The 22755-nt window shown below is 32.7% G+C and overlaps 2 protein-coding genes across 2 annotated transcripts; one reads left to right on the top strand and one right to left on the bottom strand.

Moving 5' to 3' along the window:
• The first annotated feature begins 1461 nt into the window (after positions 1-1461).
• LOC100798759 (cellulose synthase A catalytic subunit 2 [UDP-forming]) lies at positions 1462-10265 on the top strand. Its single transcript, XM_003548054.5, has 14 exons — positions 1462-2002; positions 2785-2977; positions 3331-3524; positions 3626-3728; positions 4002-4173; positions 5934-6200; positions 6282-6627; positions 7062-7199; positions 7311-7436; positions 7538-7750; positions 7851-8124; positions 8331-8527; positions 8607-8957; positions 9275-10265. The coding sequence occupies exons 1-14, from the start codon at positions 1922-1924 to the stop codon at positions 9854-9856; spliced, it is 3237 nt and encodes a 1078-aa protein (XP_003548102.1). The 5' UTR covers positions 1462-1921; the 3' UTR covers positions 9857-10265.
• Positions 10266-11782: 1517 nt separating this feature from the next.
• Positions 11783-12726, bottom strand: LHCB1-7 (photosystem II type I chlorophyll a/b-binding protein). The gene has a single exon (NM_001253217.2). It carries the CDS (start codon positions 12662-12664, stop codon positions 11870-11872), a length of 795 nt encoding a protein of 264 aa, NP_001240146.1. The 5' UTR covers positions 12665-12726; the 3' UTR covers positions 11783-11869.
• Positions 12727-22755: the final 10029 nt, after the last annotated feature.

Genomic DNA, 22755 nt, shown 5'->3' with positions numbered 1-22755 from the left:
TTTATAATGTATTAAGAAAATAATGATCGGTTTTTGGCATTATAAAGTCTTCGATTCTATTTTTGACATAGTCAGGTTTTGTTTTTCAAAATCTATAGATTTTCGAAACTCATTGTCATTAGTGCAATTAAGTAATTACGTGTAGATTCTAAAACAATTTACTTTTCTAATATTATGGTCTTTTTTTGGCTGTTTTGAAATATTTGGTAACTCAACAAGTACTATAATGAGTAATCATCATCATGGTTATTCATGCACCCTCGTGAGTCATGACTAGGTTCTGCTTTGCCATTTTCAGTGCATCTTCAAAAGAAGATGAATAAAATAACAAGTACAAAAGTAAATTTAAAATTTCAAAAATAAACTCGAGGAAAGATATTATTTTCACATTTCATTACTTTGTCTTTTTCAACAGTCACGAGAATTTACTCTTATTATTATACGATGATGATGATACGCTGCTACTGTTTCAAAATTCGTATGATAGTTTAATTCAATGTATCGCGAGATTTTGTACATCTCATACCCACTCGCACGAACCTCACGTGACTCTTTTCTTTTCGTCTATTGCCTCACGTGACTTTACTCCCCGCTCTTCTTCCGCTTTGGCTTGCAAGAAAAGTCAGTGGCATGGCTTTTATTTTTTACGTCATTCATTGTAGTTTCTTATTTGAATGTCACATAATTTTCTTTTGTTTTAAAACATTAGTTAGAATATATTTACAATTTAAATTTTTATGTTATTATTATCAGGAAACTTACTCATAAATTATTAATTTATTATATATCTATTTTATTTTATTTTATAATAATTACTTTATAAATTATATTTATTTTTAATTAATTACAATTTTTTAGGATGAAATGTATTTTAGTTTATTTAATTTTCAGTTAAAAATAGTCTTAGTTCTTATTCTTATAGTTTAAAAAAAGATGATTTTGATTATCATTTTTTTAAATTGAATAATTTTATCTCTCTACAAAATTTAAGACATTAAGGTGAGATATGAATTTTACCAATTATAAATTATACGAGAATTAAAGTTTATTTTTAAAGTATAAGAATTAAGACTTAAAAAAAAGCATGAACGACTTAAAATATATCTTACTCAACTTTTGATGATGATGATGATATTAAACTCATATTTTCAAGTTAAAAGCTCAACTTTTTTGAGTTTTTTTTAACAAAAAAAGCACATTTTAATATAAATATATAATTTAAATTAATTTAGACATATATCTTATTTAGGTTCAGTAATTTAAAAGACAACTTCGATATCAAAATTATTTCATTAAATTATAAAACCAAATGCAGACTTGCACATTGCATACAAGATACAGCTAACATTACTTAATAATTCAAAGGTAAAACAAAAACATTAATTCTTTTAATAAACTATAGTGCCCGAGTGTATTATTAGGGAAAACAATTATGGATCCAACAACTACTTCTACTACACAACACATTGCACAAACACATATACATACACGTACATAGCAACACTCTCCCACATTGTCTCTCTCTGACTCTGTCTCTGTTTCATCTCTCTTCTCTTTTTCGTCGAATTTCCAACCCGTGCTTTGCCTAGATATTCTCTTTCTTCTTCCACACTCACATTTCTTTACCCTTTTATTAATGTGTTTTCTGATAATGCTGCAAGCTTGTGTCTTTCACAAATGAGAAAAGAGTGGTAGTAGCAGCTACCTGGCACCCCATCTGTGTGAAAACTTGGTTGCTCAAGAAAAGAATCATTTCCTTCACTATACCCTCCAAAGGAAACAGCTTTTTTTGATTTCACTCTTAGTTTAAAAACCTTTCTATTTTTCCTTCTTTCTTTCACTATGTGCATGGAAGAGGCACATAAGGGGGGCTTGTGAAGTGGGGTGGTGTTTGGTATTTGAAGAGTGAGTTAAGGTTTCAATGGACACCAAAGGGAGACTAGTTGCAGGGTCTCATAACAGGAATGAGTTTGTTCTTATCAATGCTGATGAAACTGCAAGAGTGAGTGGTCTCTATCTCTCTGATTTCTCAGTTCCTCTGAACATTTTGAACCTCTGTATCTTTCAAAAAAATAGTGTCTCTTTTCTGACCTTGTCCTTATTCTTCAACTCATCTCACCAAGCCACGTCAAGAGTTTGAAGAAGAAAATACCCCCATTGGGGTCTTTTTTTTTCTTGGATTTTGCATGCTGAATTACTGACCCAATTGGGTTCTCTTGCTTGAATTTTGAGTACTTCATTTCTTTCATAAGGGCACTTAGATCCTTATATGTGTATTTCTTTTCATGGTTTTTGAAAATACCTTTTTTATAGCACAATGAGAGTTTCAAGCTGAAATAATTGAGCTAGTTCTCTTTCTCTCTCTTGGGGTGGGGAGCTCTATTTTGTTTTTGTGTTAATTGTGGAAAATTTCCGAATCCAAACTCTTTTCAGTTTCTCTCCAGCTTCTTGGTGAAATAACAGGAAAAGAAAAGCACTTTTCCCCCTATTTACCTTTGAAAAATTGAGTTCATTCAACTTGGTACTTGTGCAGTTCTCGGTGTGTTACTTGTTCTTGTTTTTTTGCCTTGATTTATAAAATTCAGAGCTCTGATTTATAAATCTCAGAGCTTGTGGATTTATTGCATCAAAGTTATAAACTTTGTTTCTTCATATTTTAAGTAATAAAGCTCATGTGCACTTATTTGCACAAAGAAGTGGACCTTCTTTCATCTTCTCACATAGTGCACTACCATCCAATTTTCATGATCTGATCAAGGTTTATATTATCAATGTTATTTGCAGGTAGCTGTCACAGAATTAAGTGGTCAAATTTGTCAGATCTGTGGGGATGAGCTGGAAGTTACTGTGAATGGGGAGCCATTTGTTGCTTGCAATGAATGTGCATTCCCTGTGTGCAGACCTTGTTATGAGTATGAAAGAAGAGAGGGCAACCAAGTTTGTCCTCAGTGTAAAACCAGATATAAGCGCATCAAAGGTGAAGAAGCTTCAACCAATTTTTACTTTGATCTCTTTGTGTGTTTGTGTTTATGTTTCTTTTTCACCCGTATGTGTGTTTGTGTTGCTTTTCCACCTTAGTTCCCTTTGTTATATTGAGGAATGCTAACAACATATTTTTTTAAATCACTCTTTAATATTGACAAAAAATTATTAAAAATCACAAAATTTTGTGGGTCCTACGTATTTAATGAGTTTCACTCGTGATTGTCTAGCTATCACTAAATTTTAATCAATAGTAGAGAGCATATTAGAGATTGAATGGTTAGCATTCCTGTTTTTCTATTAACATAATCTCTTGATAGATTTGGCTAACACTGCAACTGATTTCAGGTAGTCCTAGAGTTGAGGGTGATGAAGAAGAGGATGATACTGATGATTTAGAAAGTGAGTTTGATATTGGGAGTGTGTTCTCTGCTCGCCTTAACTATGGTTCACAGGTGAATGGTTCAGTGATCCACGCACCATCAGAGTTTGATGCAGCTTCGGTGGCTTCTGAGATCCCTCTCCTAACATATGGTCAAGAGGTTAGCTGTTTTTCAGCACTTGTGTCTGTTCTTGTCTTTTTTCTGAATTTGAATATGCTATTTTTGGGCCTATTTGACTGGTGATGGTTTTGTCAATTAAGGATGTCGGCATTTCTGCTGATAAACATGCTCTTATTCTTCCTCCATTCACGGCTCGAGGGAAACGGGTTTATCCCATGCCTTTTCCTGATTCATCTGTACCTGGTAAGTAATTTTATTGTACTGTTCTTCAATCAAAATTTGAATGTCACCTCTCTATCCAATGCTAACTTTAAAGGTCAAGTTTTATTATACAAGTTACTGAGGTGAAACTCCAATTTTAATTAAGAAAATATCACAAAAAGTACTTAACTACACCTTGATATTATCCAATTTTTGTCTTGGTTTGCATTTGCACATTGTTTAGACTGTGCTGCTCCTAGTTGGCCCTGGTTTCAGTGTCCTTATTTAATGTGACAATTAATGATGGTGATGCAGTTCAACCAAGACCTATGGATCCTAAAAAGGATATTGCTGTTTATGGATATGGAAGTGTTGCATGGAAGGAACGGATGGAGGATTGGAAGAAAAAACAAAGTGAAAAACTTCAGGTTGTTAGACATGAAGGGGATAAAGATAGTGATGAGCTGGATGATCCTGACTTGCCAAAGTAGGTGATATTGTCTAATTCTTATCATTTTTTCATTGAAAGTTAGTCATATAACTTGCTGGATTTTATTTTTGGTTCTCATTTGTCAACTTTAACTTATTTAAAGCCAAAATTGGCAGCTTCAATCTGAGAGCATGTCTAACTTATTTTGGTTCTTACAAACAACTAAATGTTAAACAGAAAACGATAGCAAGATTACTCATTAAAACTATAGTTTTAAACTAATTAGAAAAATAGAATTATTTATAATATTTGCATTTGATTAATTTTCTAAATTTAATAATAAAATTTATATAAATATAATTAAGAAAATGTGATTTAATTAATATTACAAAATCAATATTCCTTACTCAAATTCTCTCAACAAAAATTCAGACAATCTAGTTATATAAGATGAAAATTTAATTTTTTATTTTGTAAAAATAATATTTTATCAATATTTTGGCTTTCTTTGTAGTTTGTATTATGTAACAAAAAGGGTTTATTTGTGATGTTAATAATTATATCAGGAATTTATTAGCAACGCACAAATGATCAGTTTGCAATTTACTAAGAACTAATGAGCAATTTTTCAGATTTTTCCAGGAGCCTATTAGCAATTAGGTAGGGACTGTTATATAATTTTACTCTATCATCTTCCTGTGTGTAGACCTATATTTGCAATTTCTCAAAAAGTTACAATTAAGTTTAATAGGTTTAAATTAAGATTTCTTTATTAATTTTGCAACTAATAAAGGTTAATTTAATCTCTAAGTTAATCTTTCTTTTACTAAAGATCATTTAACAATTTTTACTTTTAAATATTATTTTTTACTATTTACAGATTAGTCTCTACCTTAAGCTTATCCGTGAATCATCATTATTTTCTTTCTTATGTAAACTTAATTTTTATCTATAGTTTATTGTTATTGAAATTACTTTCAAATTTTCTGGGATAAGTATTCCCTAAAAACCTCAGATAACATTTTTTTTATGAAATTTCCTTCTTATACTTATTTTAAAATTTATATATACTTACTAAGCATTTCACCACCAGCATTTGTATATTTTTGTTGTAATTTTTTCTCTCCTATCTAGGTTTGGCTATGAGCTATGTAAGGTTATATCTTAAATTTTTCTACTTGAATTTGGCACGAAAATTTACCATAATCGTGATCTTTCTTTTACTCATCAATAAGCCATCAATTGTAACTTTTTCATACCAATAATCAGCTGAACAATCATCAATCTATGATAAACAAATAAGATTTTACAAGCATAACATCTTCATATTAAAATTTACACAAAAAATTTTGTTTACAGTCCTTAGCTTGAAATTCTCCTCTCCCTACCTTTATATGTATCTTGTCTTGCTCACAAGAGAGAGAAGTTCCAAATTCCTCCTTTTGTTGAGCTTGTCAAGTGGTGAAAAAGGAGAAAAGATGGTTTTAGTAAGCAATAAGTTTAGGAATTTTTTCTAAGTGACTAAAAAAGTATAACGAGAAAATTTTATGTTGCAAATGAGACAATGAGTGTCTAGGTCAATTGTCTTGAAAGAGTGAAAAAAATGAGCACAACTTGAACTTCCATTCCACCATGTAAAAATATGTAATAATTATTTAATCCACTGACTCTGAGTAACTAATTTTATTTATCTGTTTCGTGGATAACAACAAAATTTTAATTCCTCCATTATCTGGCATTTTTCTATAATCTATATTTATTTACTGTTTCCTTTTTTGTTTAATTTATGATTATGTAATCTGAATTCCTCTTAACAGAATGGATGAAGGCAGACAGCCACTTTGGAGAAAGTTGCCTATTAGTTCAAGCAGGATAAATCCATACAGAATCATAATAGTACTTCGGATTGCCATTCTTTGCCTCTTTTTTCATTATAGAATCCTCCATCCAGTCAATGATGCATATGCATTGTGGCTCACATCAGTAATATGTGAAATCTGGTTTGCTGTGTCATGGATTTTTGATCAGTTTCCAAAATGGAGCCCAATTCTGCGAGAAACATACCTTGATCGTTTATCTCTTCGGTATTTGATCTTTCTCTGCGTATCCTTATATGTGTGTGTGGGACATAAAACATTATTCATTAATACTTTACAATTTCACAGGTATGAGAAAGAAGGAAAGCCATCTCAGTTATCTGATATAGACGTGTTCGTTAGTACAGTGGACCCTATGAAGGAACCTCCACTCATTACTGCAAACACAGTTCTGTCTATCCTTGCTGTGGATTATCCGGTGGACAAGGTTGCATGCTATGTTTCAGATGATGGTGCTGCCATGCTTACATTTGAAGCACTCTCCGAGACTTCTGAGTTTGCAAGGAAATGGGTTCCATTCTGTAAGAAGTTCTGCATTGAACCACGAGCTCCTGAATGGTATTTTGCTCAGAAGGTTGACTACTTGAAGGATAAGGTGGATGCCACATTTATAAGAGAACGTCGTGCCATTAAGGTTTGAAATTGTCCCTATCATGTCATTCAGACCAAATGGAAAAGCCATAAACTTCAAACTTAGAATTTGCATGAAATATGACTAACTGAGAAACATAGTTTATACCAAAGGAAAGTCGAGTTATTGCAGCAGCTTCCCTTTAATTATGATCGAGTTTTATTTTAGGATGAAACTTAGATGTAGTTGCTTGGGTGTTTTTGGTGGTGTTCTCCAATCAAAACTAGGGTTTCACCTCTGTAATTCACATAACAAAGTTTTGCATTAAAGATCAATACTAAGGTGAAATTTCAATTCTGATTGAAGAACAACATTAAAAACACCTAAAGAATTATATCTAAGTTCTGTCCTTTACTGGTATCTATCATTTTTCATTTTTTTTATTTGGTTTCAACCAATACGAGGTTTCATTTGGTGTTTCTCAATTGTGTTGACAGAGGGAGTATGAAGAGTTCAAAGTGAGGATTAATGCATTGGTGGCTTTGGCACAAAAGGTTCCTGAGGATGGTTGGACAATGCAGGATGGTACTCCATGGCCCGGGAACAATGTCAGAGATCATCCCGGAATGATACAAGTGAGTACTATGTTATGATGCAATCTTGGTCTTCTGTGTAGATTGAAAATGCTTTGTCAACATGGCATGTTTGTACGAGTTTAAGTGTTCAACTGTGATGCTATTCTACAGGTTTTCCTTGGTCAGAATGGTGTTCGTGACATTGAAGGAAATGAATTACCTCGTCTTGTCTATGTGTCTCGTGAGAAAAGACCTGGATATGATCACCACAAAAAAGCTGGGGCTATGAATGCTTTGGTAGAGTGTCCTTCTCACAATAAAATTGAAAATTTTCTCAGTTTTCTTCTGTCTCCATTTTCCTTACCATTTTTCTAATGCATTGTTGATTGATTGTGAAGGTGAGAGTCTCAGCAATAATCACCAATGCTCCCTATGTACTGAATGTTGATTGTGATCACTACATAAATAACAGTAAGGCCCTTCGTGAAGCCATGTGCTTCATGATGGATCCTACATCAGGGAAAAAAATATGCTATGTACAGTTTCCTCAAAGATTTGATGGGATTGATCGTCATGATAGATACTCGAATCGCAATGTTGTATTCTTTGATGTAAGTAAGAACTTGCTATTGTTGTTTGTGCATGTATACATACATATACCTTGCAGTTTGCTTTGAAGGAAAAAACTAATATTTGTTTCAATATGTATAGATCAATATGAAAGGTTTAGATGGCATCCAAGGACCAATATATGTGGGAACTGGGTGTGTCTTCAGGAGGCAGGCATTTTATGGATGTGATGCCCCTACTTCGAAGAAAGCACCAAGGAAGACATGTAACTGTTGGCCTAAATGGTGCTGCTGTCTGTGTTGTGGATCTAGGAAGAAAAAGATTAAAGCAAAGTCCAGTGTGAAAAAGAAGATAAAGAATAAGGATGATTTAAAGCAAATGCATGCACTAGAAAATATTGAAGAGGGAATTGAAGGTACGAAATGCCTCAAATTGGTCATGTGTGTCATTTGGAAACATTCAGATGTATTCAAAGACCCTAGATAGTACTTTGAGATGCATTTGGTTGAACTTTGATCCACTATTATAATGTACTTAGTGCATACTTTTACAGTCTTTGCATGCTTACAAAACTTAGTTTTTTAATGTCATTTTGTATTCCTCTTGAAACCTCGATCACAGGAATTGACAATGAGAAATCATCATTAATGTCTCAATCGAAGTTTGAGAAGAAGTTTGGGCAATCATCTGTTTTCATAGCTTCAACACTCTTGGAAGATGGGGGTGTTCCAAAAGCAGCAAGTTCCGCAACACTCTTGAAAGAGGCCATCCATGTAATTAGTTGTGGTTATGAAGATAAGACAGAATGGGGGAAAGAGGTATGCTATTTTTTTCAGATTTAAAGCCTTGAAGCTCTGGTCTGCATGTACTTAGACCTCTGCTACATTTGTCTTTCAGGTTGGGTGGATATATGGCTCAGTTACAGAAGATATTTTAACAGGTTTCAAGATGCATTGTCATGGTTGGAGATCTGTGTACTGCATGCCAAAAAGGCCTGCTTTTAAGGGTTCAGCTCCTATAAATCTCTCAGATCGTCTGCATCAAGTTCTTCGGTGGGCACTTGGATCTGTTGAGATCTTTTTCAGTAGGCATTGTCCCATATGGTATGGTTATGGTGGTGGCTTGAAATCGCTGGAACGATTCTCTTACATAAACTCAGTAGTTTATCCTCTGACTTCAATTCCCTTAATCGCCTACTGCGCATTGCCAGCGGTCTGTCTGCTCACTGGGAAGTTCATTGTCCCCGAGGTAGGATTAATTTTTCTTTACTTTTAATTACAATCCTCAAACTGAGTACAAGTTACATCTTAGGAATACATAAACACAGGAGCAATTCTTGCACAAGTACAGCGCCTCTAGGCACCACCACTCAAAAAGCTAAAGATGCATTAAAATCATAATATAGCTATAGTTATAATGTTATATTATTTCTAACTTCCGATTAGTAGTACCTGTAGGCTGTAGGTACTGTGCTCAGACAAAATTCAAGAATTGCTCTAAACAATAAACAGAATGTGATGCACTTTATGGTGATTTTAACTAATGCTTTTTTCTTTCCTTCACAGATAAGTAACTATGCCAGTATCATTTTCATGGCCCTCTTCATCTCTATAGCTGCAACTGGCATCCTGGAAATGCAGTGGGGAGGTGTCGGTATACACGACTGGTGGAGGAATGAGCAGTTCTGGGTCATTGGTGGTGCCTCCTCACATCTCTTTGCTCTCTTTCAGGGTTTGCTCAAAGTTCTGGCAGGAGTCAACACAAACTTCACAGTCACATCCAAAGCAGCAGATGATGGAGAGTTTGCTGAACTCTACATCTTCAAGTGGACATCCTTGTTGATCCCTCCCTTGACCCTACTAATCTTAAACATCATTGGAGTCATTGTTGGTGTCTCAGATGCCATAAACAATGGCTATGATTCATGGGGTCCTTTGTTTGGGAGGCTATTTTTTGCCCTTTGGGTCATTGTCCACCTTTACCCTTTCCTCAAGGGTGTCATGGGAAAACAAGAAGGTGTTCCTACCATCATTTTGGTTTGGGCTATTCTTCTGGCTTCCATATTGACACTACTTTGGGTGAGAATCAACCCATTCTTGGCCAAAAATGATGTGGTGCTGGAAATTTGTGGATTGAATTGTGACTAAAGGTAACAAAAAATGGAAGAAGGGCATGCTTTGATGTTTTACACAGATAAGGTCTGCAACATGCATAAATTTTTGGTCAGAGGCACATGACAGATCCCTGAATGCAGAGTAGTATCTGTTGGTGAGAGCTAGCTGCCACTGCAAAAAAAAAAAAAAAAATGTTACTTGTGGCGGGTGTTTGTAGATACAACATATGTTTTGAGAGGTTTTATTATTCTTTTTATACATGTGCATTATCTAAATTATCCTGAAATCACAGGTGAGATGTTATTTATAACTTCTGTCTGAATAAGGCATCTCATATTTGTAATCATAAGTGTGCCCATGTGTTTTTTGAAATCCCCTATAAGGAGTTGGGATTTATTGTTCGTTTTGATACTATTGTACCAAGTGAATAAAATTTCTACAATGTATAGTATCTTCAAATCCCTTTAGCATCTTGAAATTATGCAAAGCTAAGTAAAGATTTGTGCATTGACTTGGGCAATAACGTAAAGTATAATGTTGGTGGTTTGGTGGAGCTGATTCATGAGGGAATTAATTTGTGTGAAGGTGGGTACCACAAGAAAAAAAATCCATGCCTTGTTTGTTTGTGGTTCATGTTCATGTGAGAAAAGTGAGGGGCGTTTTTACCATTATAATGTTGTTGGGTTTGTTATGAATGAGACTCGTCCTATTGTAATAAGAGAAATAGTATTGTTATATGTTTTATTTAATTTTCTCCTTTCATTTTATTCAAATCAAACAACTTTTTTTTTCCACTTTATTTATCATTCATTTCTCTTAAATGAAGCAACCTAACATTAAATTTTATTTTCACTATATTTCTTTTTTATGATTATCTCTTATTTTCATTCATTCTATCTATATCCTCGCAACCAAATAGAACGGTATTGCATGAGTGTTTATCCTAGTTCATATTAAAGACTAAAACTCATTAAAAAAAACATATATAAGATGACAACTCAAACAAATTGCTAAATTGGTAACTAGGAAATTGATTAGGTAGTTAAACTGTCAACATCATAGTTTGTGCTGATGGGACAAGCTTAGAAACTATCACCATTCACTCATTCAGACTTCTAAGTTCTAACTTCTAAGACTTTTTGTACCTGCTAAATTAACTAATTAAATGTTTCACTTTATTTACTTCTGTGAAAAGCACCTGCAAAGTATATCATGGGAACTGATTTTAGAAGCGTACATCTCCCATCTCGTGAAAGCTGAATATTAAATAGATCACTGTTTGGAAACTCTCCAAGTAAATAACTTTTTTATTTTGAAAAGGTAAATAACTGAATAAGGCAGTACTGTCACTGAACAACATGGCCTTTGTTGTACTTGTGTAAGTCAAAACACAGAATCCTCTTCTCATATATGCCCGAAGGTGTTAAAATATGACAGAATGTACGTCCTGTTTTATATCTGGCGTATTTTATAAATAAAAATTAAAATAAGGATACAAGGTTTAAAACATGGCATATTTTATTTTTACTGAAAGAGTGTAATTAAAAAGGAAACAGAGTAAAATAAAATATTTCATTTTGGTTTCACTAGAACAATAATAATTTACAGTTATCAGTTGGCAGTTTGTAAAGCTTAATTGATTTTACTGACTAATATAGTTTGAAGAATAAAGTCCAGAGTCTTGAAAGTCAACCTAAAAAGAGTAAACCTACTCAAGCTTATGATGAAAATTATTTGTGGTCCACATGAGGAGAATCAAATGCAAAATTTAAAGCACTTGTATTTATGTCTTGGTGATTTCTACTTCTCCTTCTTCATCCCACTGCTTTAAATTTTAGAACCTAACTCGCTTCTAATGTTTAAGACTTGTCATTTGAGCTTTAATTAGTTTGGTTAATAAAGTGCATATATATATAAACTTAGAACCTTGGAGATACATCCAAATGAACTAAAAAGAGATATATAAAATATAATAATATAATTCACATTCTCACTTGATAGATCCAATACATATTTAACTAAATAACATAAAATTCACAAGTCATTTCACTTTCCGGGAACAAAGTTTGTGGCATAAGCCCAAGCATTGTTGTTGACTGGGTCAGCAAGGTGATCAGCAAGGTTTTCCAAGGGTCCCTTTCCTGTCACAATTGCCTGAACAAAGAAACCAAACATGGAGAACATGGCCAACCTACCATTCTTGAGCTCTTTCACCTTCAACTCAGCAAAAGCCTCTGGGTCATCAGCAAGGCCCAATGGGTCAAAGCTGCCACCTGGATAGATTGGGTCAGTCACCTCACCAAGAGGCCCACCAGCAATACGGTAACCCTCAACGGCACCCATCAAGATAACTTGGGTGGCCCAGATGGCAAGAATGCTTTGTGCATGGATCAGGCTTGGGTTGCCCAAGTAGTCAAGCCCACCCTCACTGAATATCTGAGACCCGGCCTTGAACCACACGGCCTCGCCAAACTTGACTCCGTTGCGGGACAAGAGTTCAGGGAAAACACAGCCCAAGGCTCCCAACATGGCCCATCTGGAGTGGATGACTTCCAGTTCACGGTTTTTGGCAAAAGTCTCTGGGTCAGCAGAAAGCCCAGCAGTGTCCCAACCATAGTCACCTGGGAATTCACCAGTGAGATAGGATGGGGGCTCACCTGAGAATGGGCCCAAGTACTTGACACGGTCTGGGCCGTACCATGGGCTTCCTGAGGAAACAGTTTTGGAGGCTGTTTTCCTCATGCTAACCCTTCCAACACCAAGCTCAGGGGTGGAGGGGGCAAGCTTGATAGCTTGGCCAGCCAATGATGATGAAGAGAGAGCCATTGTTGAAGCAGCCATTGTAGATTAAGTAAAACAATGAAAAACTATGTAACTTAAAACTGAAGAGAATGGCTACTGGTGATGCCTATATATTTTTTTTTAGCACAATATATAGCTTAAAGAAGAGAGGGGTACTTATCTTTACGAGATCTATATCTGAATTTCTATTGGCTTGGGGCATCCATTTTGTCCATTTTATTTCGCTTATGAGTTGTTTGTTTTCCTTCCCTTACCAACATAGATCGAATATCTCAAAAAATATCATTAAGTACCTATTCTGTCCAGTAAGAACTTGCCACGTATGATTTAGGATAGGCTATGTGTAATAAATAGATGTATGAAGTGAGACACTTCCGTAAGATTACCAGGTCTTACCCAAGAGGAGGGACCATAGTGCAATATTATTGATCACTTGGCTAGTTGATTTAAATAGGTAATCATAATTGAAAATAATAATGTCACGCTTTCACATCATATCCACATGAATTGTGGTGGTGGGTGTCTGTGGGAAACAAATTGATTTGGCATGTGGTCAGACGTACGGAATAAATAAGTTAAATATGTTTTTAGTAATTACAAATAGATAAATGATCACTTAAAAAAATATCCATGCAAAATGCAATTATGTTGTGATAAAAAATATCATTAACAAAATCATGATTCCATACTGCCAATTATCCATGCAAAATGTGATTTCTTTATGATAGAAGAGTGTAAAATGATACTGGGAACCAGTGGCAGCACGACGTGGAGGAGATGGAATAAGATGGTGATTTGGAGAGATGATGATGGTTGCGCAATTGTGACAAGGGGATGGAGCCTGGGAATACTGGAGTGGATGAGATGATGTGGGAGGAAAGAGCAAAATGAACTTTTTCATGAAAAGATTGGAGCCAATAGTAAAAAAGGTTGGGACCCATAAGAGCTCTCTTACCCTGATTCATTAGGTGATTAAGTGACTCAGGCCCCCACTTTAAACACTTTTATCCATTAATATGACAATATTAAGATATTAGATTGATCATACTATTAGATTGATAATCTTTTATTTCTCATTATATATTCTCTACACTATAAAAAAAATGACATATACTTAGGGATAAATTTTTTTACTATAAATAAAAATTTGGTAAGTAAATGTATGATAGACTTTGTCCTATAAAAGTTTTTTTTAGGAACGTATAATGACAGCTAATTGTTTATTACTATAGATTTTACGTATTATTTATGATGTGTAGGTAGAAGTCATTAACTTCTACCTACATCTCCTGGGTGTAGGTAAAAATCTTTAATTTGTACCTATCATATTTAACTATAGATAAAAATCGTATAATAATAATAATAAATCTTCTAGCTATGCTTACTGTTACTTACCCATTCATATTTTTTTTAATTATCACGTAAAAAATGACATTTAAATTGGAAGAACATGTAAGTTATAAAAATAAAAATAAAAACAAGGAAAAAGAAAAAAGAAAAACCAACAGTATCAAGATAAAAAAAATGACAAATAAAAAACACTGATTTTAATTATCTCAATAATAATCACATTATAAAAAATAATAAAAATTGACCAATAAATAATCACATTATAAGTGTAAGTAACTAGGGATGCACCTTGACATTGTAATCTGTCCTCCTCAACCTTACCTTGCTATAACTTGGCTGAACTATAAGTGCCACATTACAATCTTCAATTGCTTTCTTGAATTGACCTAGCTTAGAATGACATGTTGCTCTATTGCATAGCAGAACTGAGTTGTATGGATCATGCTCTAGTCCTTCATTGTATACAGCAGATGCTTCCGTGAATTTTGATGCCTTGAAGAGTAAGTTACCACTCATTCTGGCTGATGCCACTGCTCTGGCCCTCCTTACCACTGCATTCACCTCAAAGCTACTTGGATCTAACTTAGATGCTTGCTGAGATGTTGTCACTGCATCCTCAAACCTGTCAGCACACAAAAAAGCAGAGCAAACTTAGGGTCATTCATTTATTACTAATTGGTGAACAATATATAAATTTTGGTCAAGTGAGACAGCAATATAAATACTAAGTACCAACTAATACAATATCTATGCCTCATCGTTTAATATTGCAGCCTTGTTTTATCGAAAGTACCAACTAACCAGTGGAGCTGAATCAGCACCCAAGGATATTGCAGCCTGTGATTCCTTTAATATAACTTTCCAATCTTTGACTTTCCGAGCTTCAGTGTATTTGCTAAGGTGATTTTGAAGAGCCTGAGCTTGGAAAGCAAGTACGGAATCAACACATGGGCTTGTTTCATTGCAATTCAGTGCCTTTTCAGCCTCTCTCAATCTACAATAAAAAAATTATCAATTTTGTAATAAATAACAAAACAAACATCACAGCATATAGTCCCCTTTTGTTTATACTAGTCCATAGCAAATTGAATGAAGCATACACATGATAATTATTATTGTTGAGTACCTGAAATAAATTGTTGCTAAATGGGTGTGGGCTCTGCCATAAGAAGGCTCCAACCTGATAGCTTCCTCACACTCAACAATTACCTGCAGAAACCTTCCCAAGCTTATCAAAGCCGCACTCTTGTTGCAATGATATGTTGCTTTCTTGGAGTCAATAGCAATGGCTCGGTCATACAAAGCCAAAGCCTCTTCAAATCTTCCCTGCTTGTATAGTTTCTTGAAATCGTTCCCTACTAATGCAGATCTTATCCTTCAAGATCAACAGTCAAGACCCAGAGACAGAGTTGCATAGTTTATATTTATATGAAGAGAAGCCACACAGCCATGAGGCATGCACACAAGCAGAAATTTAAAATGGAACAACACAGGTTTATAATAATAATCATAACTCAAAAATCCAATACACAACACGAAATCAAGGCAAAGAAAATGTTACTTAATATTAAAATGGAACAAGAAAAATATTTCCACTAGTGTAATTGTCATTGGTTTGAATAATGATTCTTAAAAATCATATACAATTTCCAATATTTTTCTTTTAACATAATAATTATAATAGAACAAAGAGTAAGAGTAAGTACCTTGTTTTGGTGTGTATTCGCTATACGTATTAAATATGGCTGGGTCAAATTACCTATCAGGGGGTAAATCCCCGTTTCCAATATAATCTTGAACAGGTGGCGTTTTCATCATTAGGTCCTTAAAGAGTTGATAACCCCATTGATGCCTCTCTTTTTTCTTCTTTACTTCGTTTATGTCTTAAAAAGCAAGTGCGCAATGAAACCGGCCAGAAGCATTGTGTTAATCATTTAACAAGTACTTGTAGATAGCAATAAATCAAGAAGCATGGACAATACTACTATACTAGCTAGTAAAAACAATACATACCCACTCCTCAAAGGCCAAGAATATGTACAAATCCAGACCCAACAACCTGTAGAAAGGTGTTATAATTAGGTGGCAAAAGTCCAAATCCAAAATGTTCATTGATTGGTGGGTTTTCTTTGTCAAGACATTTTGCCTGACCAAAAGAAAGATGTGTGAGAAGTACCTGAAACAATATATTAACTTTTGATACAAATATTTATTATTCGAATTACTAGCACTAATTAAATAAGAAATCTATGAAGTAGATCTAAATTTTTTCAAACAAAACTCTTCATTTAATGATGAGTGATGAGAGTGTAAAAAGAAACAGAATATGCAGGGTAAGGAGGTATCTAATTCAAACATCACTGCTCTTCGTTTGAAGCACAACACCACACACGTTGGGGTTGAGCTGCCTTGTCCTAGTTTGTGCAACAAAAAGTGATGGCAGCTCAGCAGGATGGTAGATACCACCCAATAAACTGATAGATACCGAAGATTTTTAGATTCTCTAATTGAAGGGAATTGGAATAACAAGTTTCATATATAGATTCACATCACAGGGAGAAGCAAATCTAATAAATGTTTATCATCTCTGGCTTCACGGAGCATCAATCTAATCTTGCAATATTAATTGTTACAACTTGAGTGGGAATTTTCTTCTGTGTATGAGAAAGTTCCGTTGAGAAAGATCAAATTTATTAGTATTCACCTTAAAGAGAAACTAATAACACATTGTACAGTCCAATTAATTTTATTTTTTTTACTTCCATGATGCTATTAAAATTTATAAAATTATGTGCCACGGTAAACTGAAGAATATGTAACTTTGTGTGCACAAAAAAAAATTAGAAAAAAAAGGAAGTTGAATTATTTTAAAAACAAACAAAGATCATAATGACTTAATATAAAAAATTATTTAATATAGTTAGTTAAGGTTACTAACTTAAACAAAACAAAAACATTAAATATATTTAAATGTTTTGCATTGGCTGAATCATTAGTTGGTTTTCAATTATGGAAGGGCCAAAGATCCAACATAGCATGTTCATAATCTCCCTTATACGCTGGCAGTGCATTTTATTCTCAAAATGCAACGGAAGTATTATCATATATAACCATAGCTTAATGCCACGATGTTGTTAAAAAGTAGTTTAGTGCAATAGGCCATATTTATTTATTTATTAAAAATGGTTATACCTGATGGTTAATTGAAATACAATGATAAGGATTGGTATAATTTCATAAGATACTGATAGAGTGTATCTTATAACTTACAGTCGTACAGGATTTGCTTTCACAATGAGTGTTTGCTTGCACTTTTGAAGGCCGATGGTCTGGTGGCTAGGACATTGAGAGGAGTGAACTTCTCTTTATTATGCTCTTTGCTAAGGAAACCATAATAATGCACTGTTATGAGGGCCAAATCAGTATAGCATATGTGTATGGTAATTAAATTATAAAACCAAAAAAATTAATCCTTAACAACTGCTCATCATTTCGAACTTTGATGTTAAGGATAGGTCAAATTTGTTCCTTACTTGGGCAAATAATTATCATTTTGGTCGGTTATTCTCAAATATATATATATATAATTATTTTGATCTCTAATGCACATCAATTAATTTAAGTTTTCTTTATATTACACATCAATCATTTTGGTCTGATAGTAGTCTTCAAATTAACTTATCAAATTAATAATGATAGTATTCTAGATTTGATTAATTCTTTAGTCTCCCTAATATATATATATATATATATATTGCAGTGAGATGAAGGGTGAATGTCAGAGTACTGCAGTCCAAGTAGAAAAATTGAGAATGAGTCAGAAGGAAGCAGCAGCCGAGCGGAGTGTTATGCATCATGGATCAAAATATTAATTTCAGATTTCCATCACTATTTTCAACATAGAGTTAGATTGACTTCAAAAAATATAAAGGAAGATATGGTTAAGCTCATGGTCCAAGTCTAATTCAGTCAATAAGGAGTGGATCCATAACAATTCTGCTGCAGAATTTGCGACAGTTTTATATTCAGCCTCGGTTCCGGCGACAGCTGGTTGTTTGTTTAGAGGATTTCCAAGATATCAAGTTGGAGCCATGGTATACAAGATGTGCAGAGGTAGAGGTGAAATCATCTTTGTTTCCAGCCAATCAGTATCAGGACCTTAGTTTCTGAAGCAACAACCCATGAAAAATGGTACCCCATAGGGAAGAAGCCTTTTTAATGGGGTGAAATGTGTGGCCAGCTTGTTTACTGAGAAAGCAATGTCTGGTCAGGTCATGGACTGTAATGTACTTATGTTGGCTGAGGAATAAACCCATGGTTATAGGAAATTACCTCAACACCAAGAAAATAATGCAAGTTCCCTAAATCTTGTAGAGGGAATGTCTTAGCAGTTGCTGTGCTACAATACAATCGTCAACTTTGCTGGAGGATCCTGCGATTAATTATAATATAATATCATCTACATACACAATGCATAAGTGTGTATAAAACAAAATCTGCAATTCTCAAGACAAGGAGTCACATTTCGAATTAACAAACCCATAATTACAAAGGAACTTTCTTACAAATGAACTTTCTTAAGGTAAGGTCTGAAAACACCGTGGTGCTTGCTTGAGGCCATAAGTTGACTTTCATATACAATAAAGCCTTGGAGGTAGACTTCCTCACTTAAGTGACCATGAAGGAAGGCGTTGTTCCCATCAAGTTGACGAAGTGGCCAGGTTTAACAACAGGACTGAAAAGTCTGAGTAAAGTCCAACCCAGATTGTTGATGAAAGTCTTTGGCCACTAATCTGGCCTTATCCATCAATATCACCATTGGCCTTTTTTTAACTATAGACCCATTTGCATCCTACAGAAAAAGTGTGCCTTGTTTCAATTCTCTACATGGTATAAGAGATAACACTTTCAAACTTAGAGTCACCCCTTCGTACACCCCCTTTGATCTCAGGTAGAGAATTGAAATAATAATGGTACACTTCCTTCTATTGCTTTGGAAGTGTATTTATACATAAGGATGGGATGAATATAACAACCACATATGTCATCTACAATTCAAAGCAAACATGATTGAAACTGATAACAGAGTGATAGATATGTATGGTTAACTTGTTGATCCAACACTTAACTGCTTTTTATTTTAATTTAACCTACATTAAACAATGGTAGGTAATATTTTTATTAAATTTTACATACATTAATTTATTTATGTCTGTAGGTCCAACTTATTTTTCTTGTAGTGCTAGCTTCTCCTTGTGCTGTTAGTTTTTTGTACCAAATAATAACCGGCCATCACTGGTGAGATGATTGCTAAAATGATTATTATACAAATTAACAAACTTCCTATCTTTGTGTAGACATTCACTCACTTGTTTTTTTTTTTTTCTCTTTATAAGCCTCTCATAACTTATCTTTCACTCATCTTGTCTTCTTTTATTTTTTTAAGAAATTTTTTAGATTAAAAAAAATAATTTAAACAAATACATTAAAAATAGAAAAATGATTATTTTATATTAAGAAAATTAGTTTTAAGAATATAAGTTTAAACAACCCCACATTATTATTTTTATTATCAGGTGTTGGTGGTAAACTTTTGTATGAGATTATGATTAAAAAATAAAATATATCAAATATTATAGTTTAGTGAAACAATTTATTAAATACTTATCTATAAATTATATATTTTATAATATTTAAAAATGTGAAAAATAAGATACAATTAATATAATCATATCATCGTTAAGGTCAAGTTTATTTTTATGACATATAATTATAATAATGTTGTGAGTCATTCTACCAAAATAATATTTTGTAAGTCATGTATGACCAATAAGGCAACAAGAAAGGAAAGAAAGACACAAATTTATTTGTCATGGTTTATATCTGTATTTTTAATAAATATCATATCTATTAAGATTTTAAGAAGTAAAAATAGAAAATAACTAACCTACTTCTACCATCATTCTATCATTCTTCTTACCAAGTACTTCTATAATCGATAAAGCTATGAGTTTAGTTTTATATAATTTTTAATCATACTAATTTTGTGAGTGATTCACATTCATAGTATGAATTAAGAAGGAAAACACATGATTAAAATATTTATTTTTCATTTTTTTATTCATGAATGTTTAATATAAAAATAATAAATTAATGTGTATATATATATATATGTATAATAAATAATAATTTTAAAATTTATATAGAATTACAAATATTAATCTAATTTATAATTATTCAGTAAGAACTTTCACGATTTAGGATAGGCGCGTGTAATAAATAGATGCATGAAGTGGGACACTTGGGTAAAATTACCAAGTCTTACCCAAGAGGGACCATAGTGCAATATTATTGATCACGTGGCTAGTTGATTTAAATAGGTAATCATAATTGAAAATAATAATGTCACGGTTTCATATCCACAAAAATTGTTGTGGGTGTCGCTGGAAACAAATGGCTGTGGCCTGTGGTCAGACAGAATAAATAAGTAAAATATGTTTTTATAATTAGAAATAGATAAATGATCACTTAAAAAAATATCCATACGAAATGCGATTATGTTATGATAAAAAATATCTTCAACAAAATCATGATTCCATACTATCAATTATTCATGCAAAATGCGATTTCACTGTGACAGAAGAGTGTAACATGATACTAGCGAGGAGATGAAATAATTAAGATGGTGATACTTTGCAGAGGTGATGATGGTTGTGCAACTCGAGCTTGGTGATATCACTTAGCTTAGACATGTTTCTGTGTATAGAATTTTCTATCCTTTATTATCTTGTTTTGATTTATTTTGGGTTTATGATGATAAAAAAAATGAACCTAATGTCTCTTATGCAAACGCAAGGTTGATTCATTATATTTTTTTAGCCTTAAACCAAATTTTAAGGTAAAGTCTTTTTAATTAATAAAAATATTTTTTGCCAAAAAAACTAATGGTAGAAAAATTTGAACTCTTACAACTTTTTTTTCATTATGGAACCTCATTCTCCAAGAAAAAAGAAACAACCTTCATTATCATTAATTATTATACTAATATAACTAATAATAAAAAGTTATACATGTACAAATATTAATTTTAAGGGAACTCAAAACAGGATTTTATGTCAGGAAAAATTATTAGATAATTCTAGACTACTAATTATATTGATGTCTCAATTAATCTCTTTATAATAAATAATTAATAAAAATTATTTATGTATCATTTGAAAATTGATTGATATCACATGATAACGTTTAGCGCTTAACAATTTATCCTTAAATTAACCTTAATGGTTTATATTTTTTTTAGTTTGATAAATAGTATTAGCTAGTAATGATCAAAAGTTGTTTGCATATGTAGTTGAATACTTAAGGGTTTGTTTGAAACAAGAAAAATAACGCAAGACAAACATACAAGATATAAGATATTTTTTCTTTTACATATGGTTTGGTGGATAATAAACAACAAAAAGTAAAATAATATTAAATTTATTAAAATAACTTTTGTTAATTATCTTAATATATTATTATACATTATAAAATAATATATATTTTAAATATTCGTATATAGTTATTGTTAATTCAATGTGTGTTCTAAAATAAAATAAAAATATTTTTCAAACAAAAATAAAAAAGATAGAAATTAGAATAAAAATTTTCACAATTTCCTTCTTGAATAAAACCCCAGTGGTTATTTTTCTTACCATATATTAATTAATAGATAAAAAGAGAAAAAATAATAATATGAATACATTTTAAATACTTTGTACTTAAAATAAGAAATTATCACATGATCTCCTAAAGATTGACTACTTAGGTTGAAATCTTTATTTTTTATTATCGTCAAAGAAAATTAGAATCATAGGATTAAATAAAGAAATTTCAAACTTTCTATTACACATATCTGTTTTCCCAGTATTTGGGTATTTTTGTTTGAGCCGTACGAGATGAAATTCTCATATATGGTTTTAGGGGGGTCCGTTGGTTTACCTATCTCAATAAAGTCTATGATTGGTTCGAAGAACGTCTTGAAATTTAGGCGATTGCCGATGATATAACCAGTAAATATGTTCCGCCTCATGTTTATTGTTTAGGAGGAATTACACTTACTTGTTTTTTAGTTCAAGTAACAACGAAATTTGCTATGAATTTTTTATTATCGTCCGAAAGCTTAGAATAGAACCATTTATCCTTTTTAGTATCAGGATTTTTATTACAGTCTTTCCTTTAAAAAATTGGGATGCTTGCCCTATTACATGCTCAAAGGGTCAATCTTTTTTATAAGTGGTGATAAGATATATCTAGACTAAGATTAATGATATGGGTTATTTATCGTTATGGATTATCTATGTTTAAAATGTCAATGGATAAATGTTTTTTCAAGATTTAAATGATGGGTAGGATGTGTTAATTCATATATTTACATGTGAGATGATTTTTTGTTTGAAGTATAAGTGTGAACTTTACTGACCAATACAAGATAGGAATACATTAGTGCAAGAAAGGGTAAGGTTAGCAGATAAGATGTAATATTTACTTTTATGATTTATGTGTCTTGTTTTTATTTATATGATGGTCAATCTATTACTGTTCAACGGAGATTTTACTTCACCATACTCTTGATCCAACCACTCTCATTCATGTTCCAAGATTAAATTCTAAATTGTTTAAAGAACTTTTAACCATTAATATGACAACTAGATATTGAGATATCACATTGATCATTTTTCTTTGATACTATCCTATTATATATTTTATTATATTCTCCTAATCATATGACATGATATATA

Source organism: Glycine max, chromosome 16 (assembly GCF_000004515.6).
Source record: "Glycine max cultivar Williams 82 chromosome 16, Glycine_max_v4.0, whole genome shotgun sequence".
Lineage (NCBI taxonomy): Eukaryota > Viridiplantae > Streptophyta > Magnoliopsida > Fabales > Fabaceae > Glycine > Glycine max.
The sequence above is the reverse complement of the archived record's forward strand: the minus strand, read 5'-3'. Positions and strand labels throughout refer to the sequence as shown.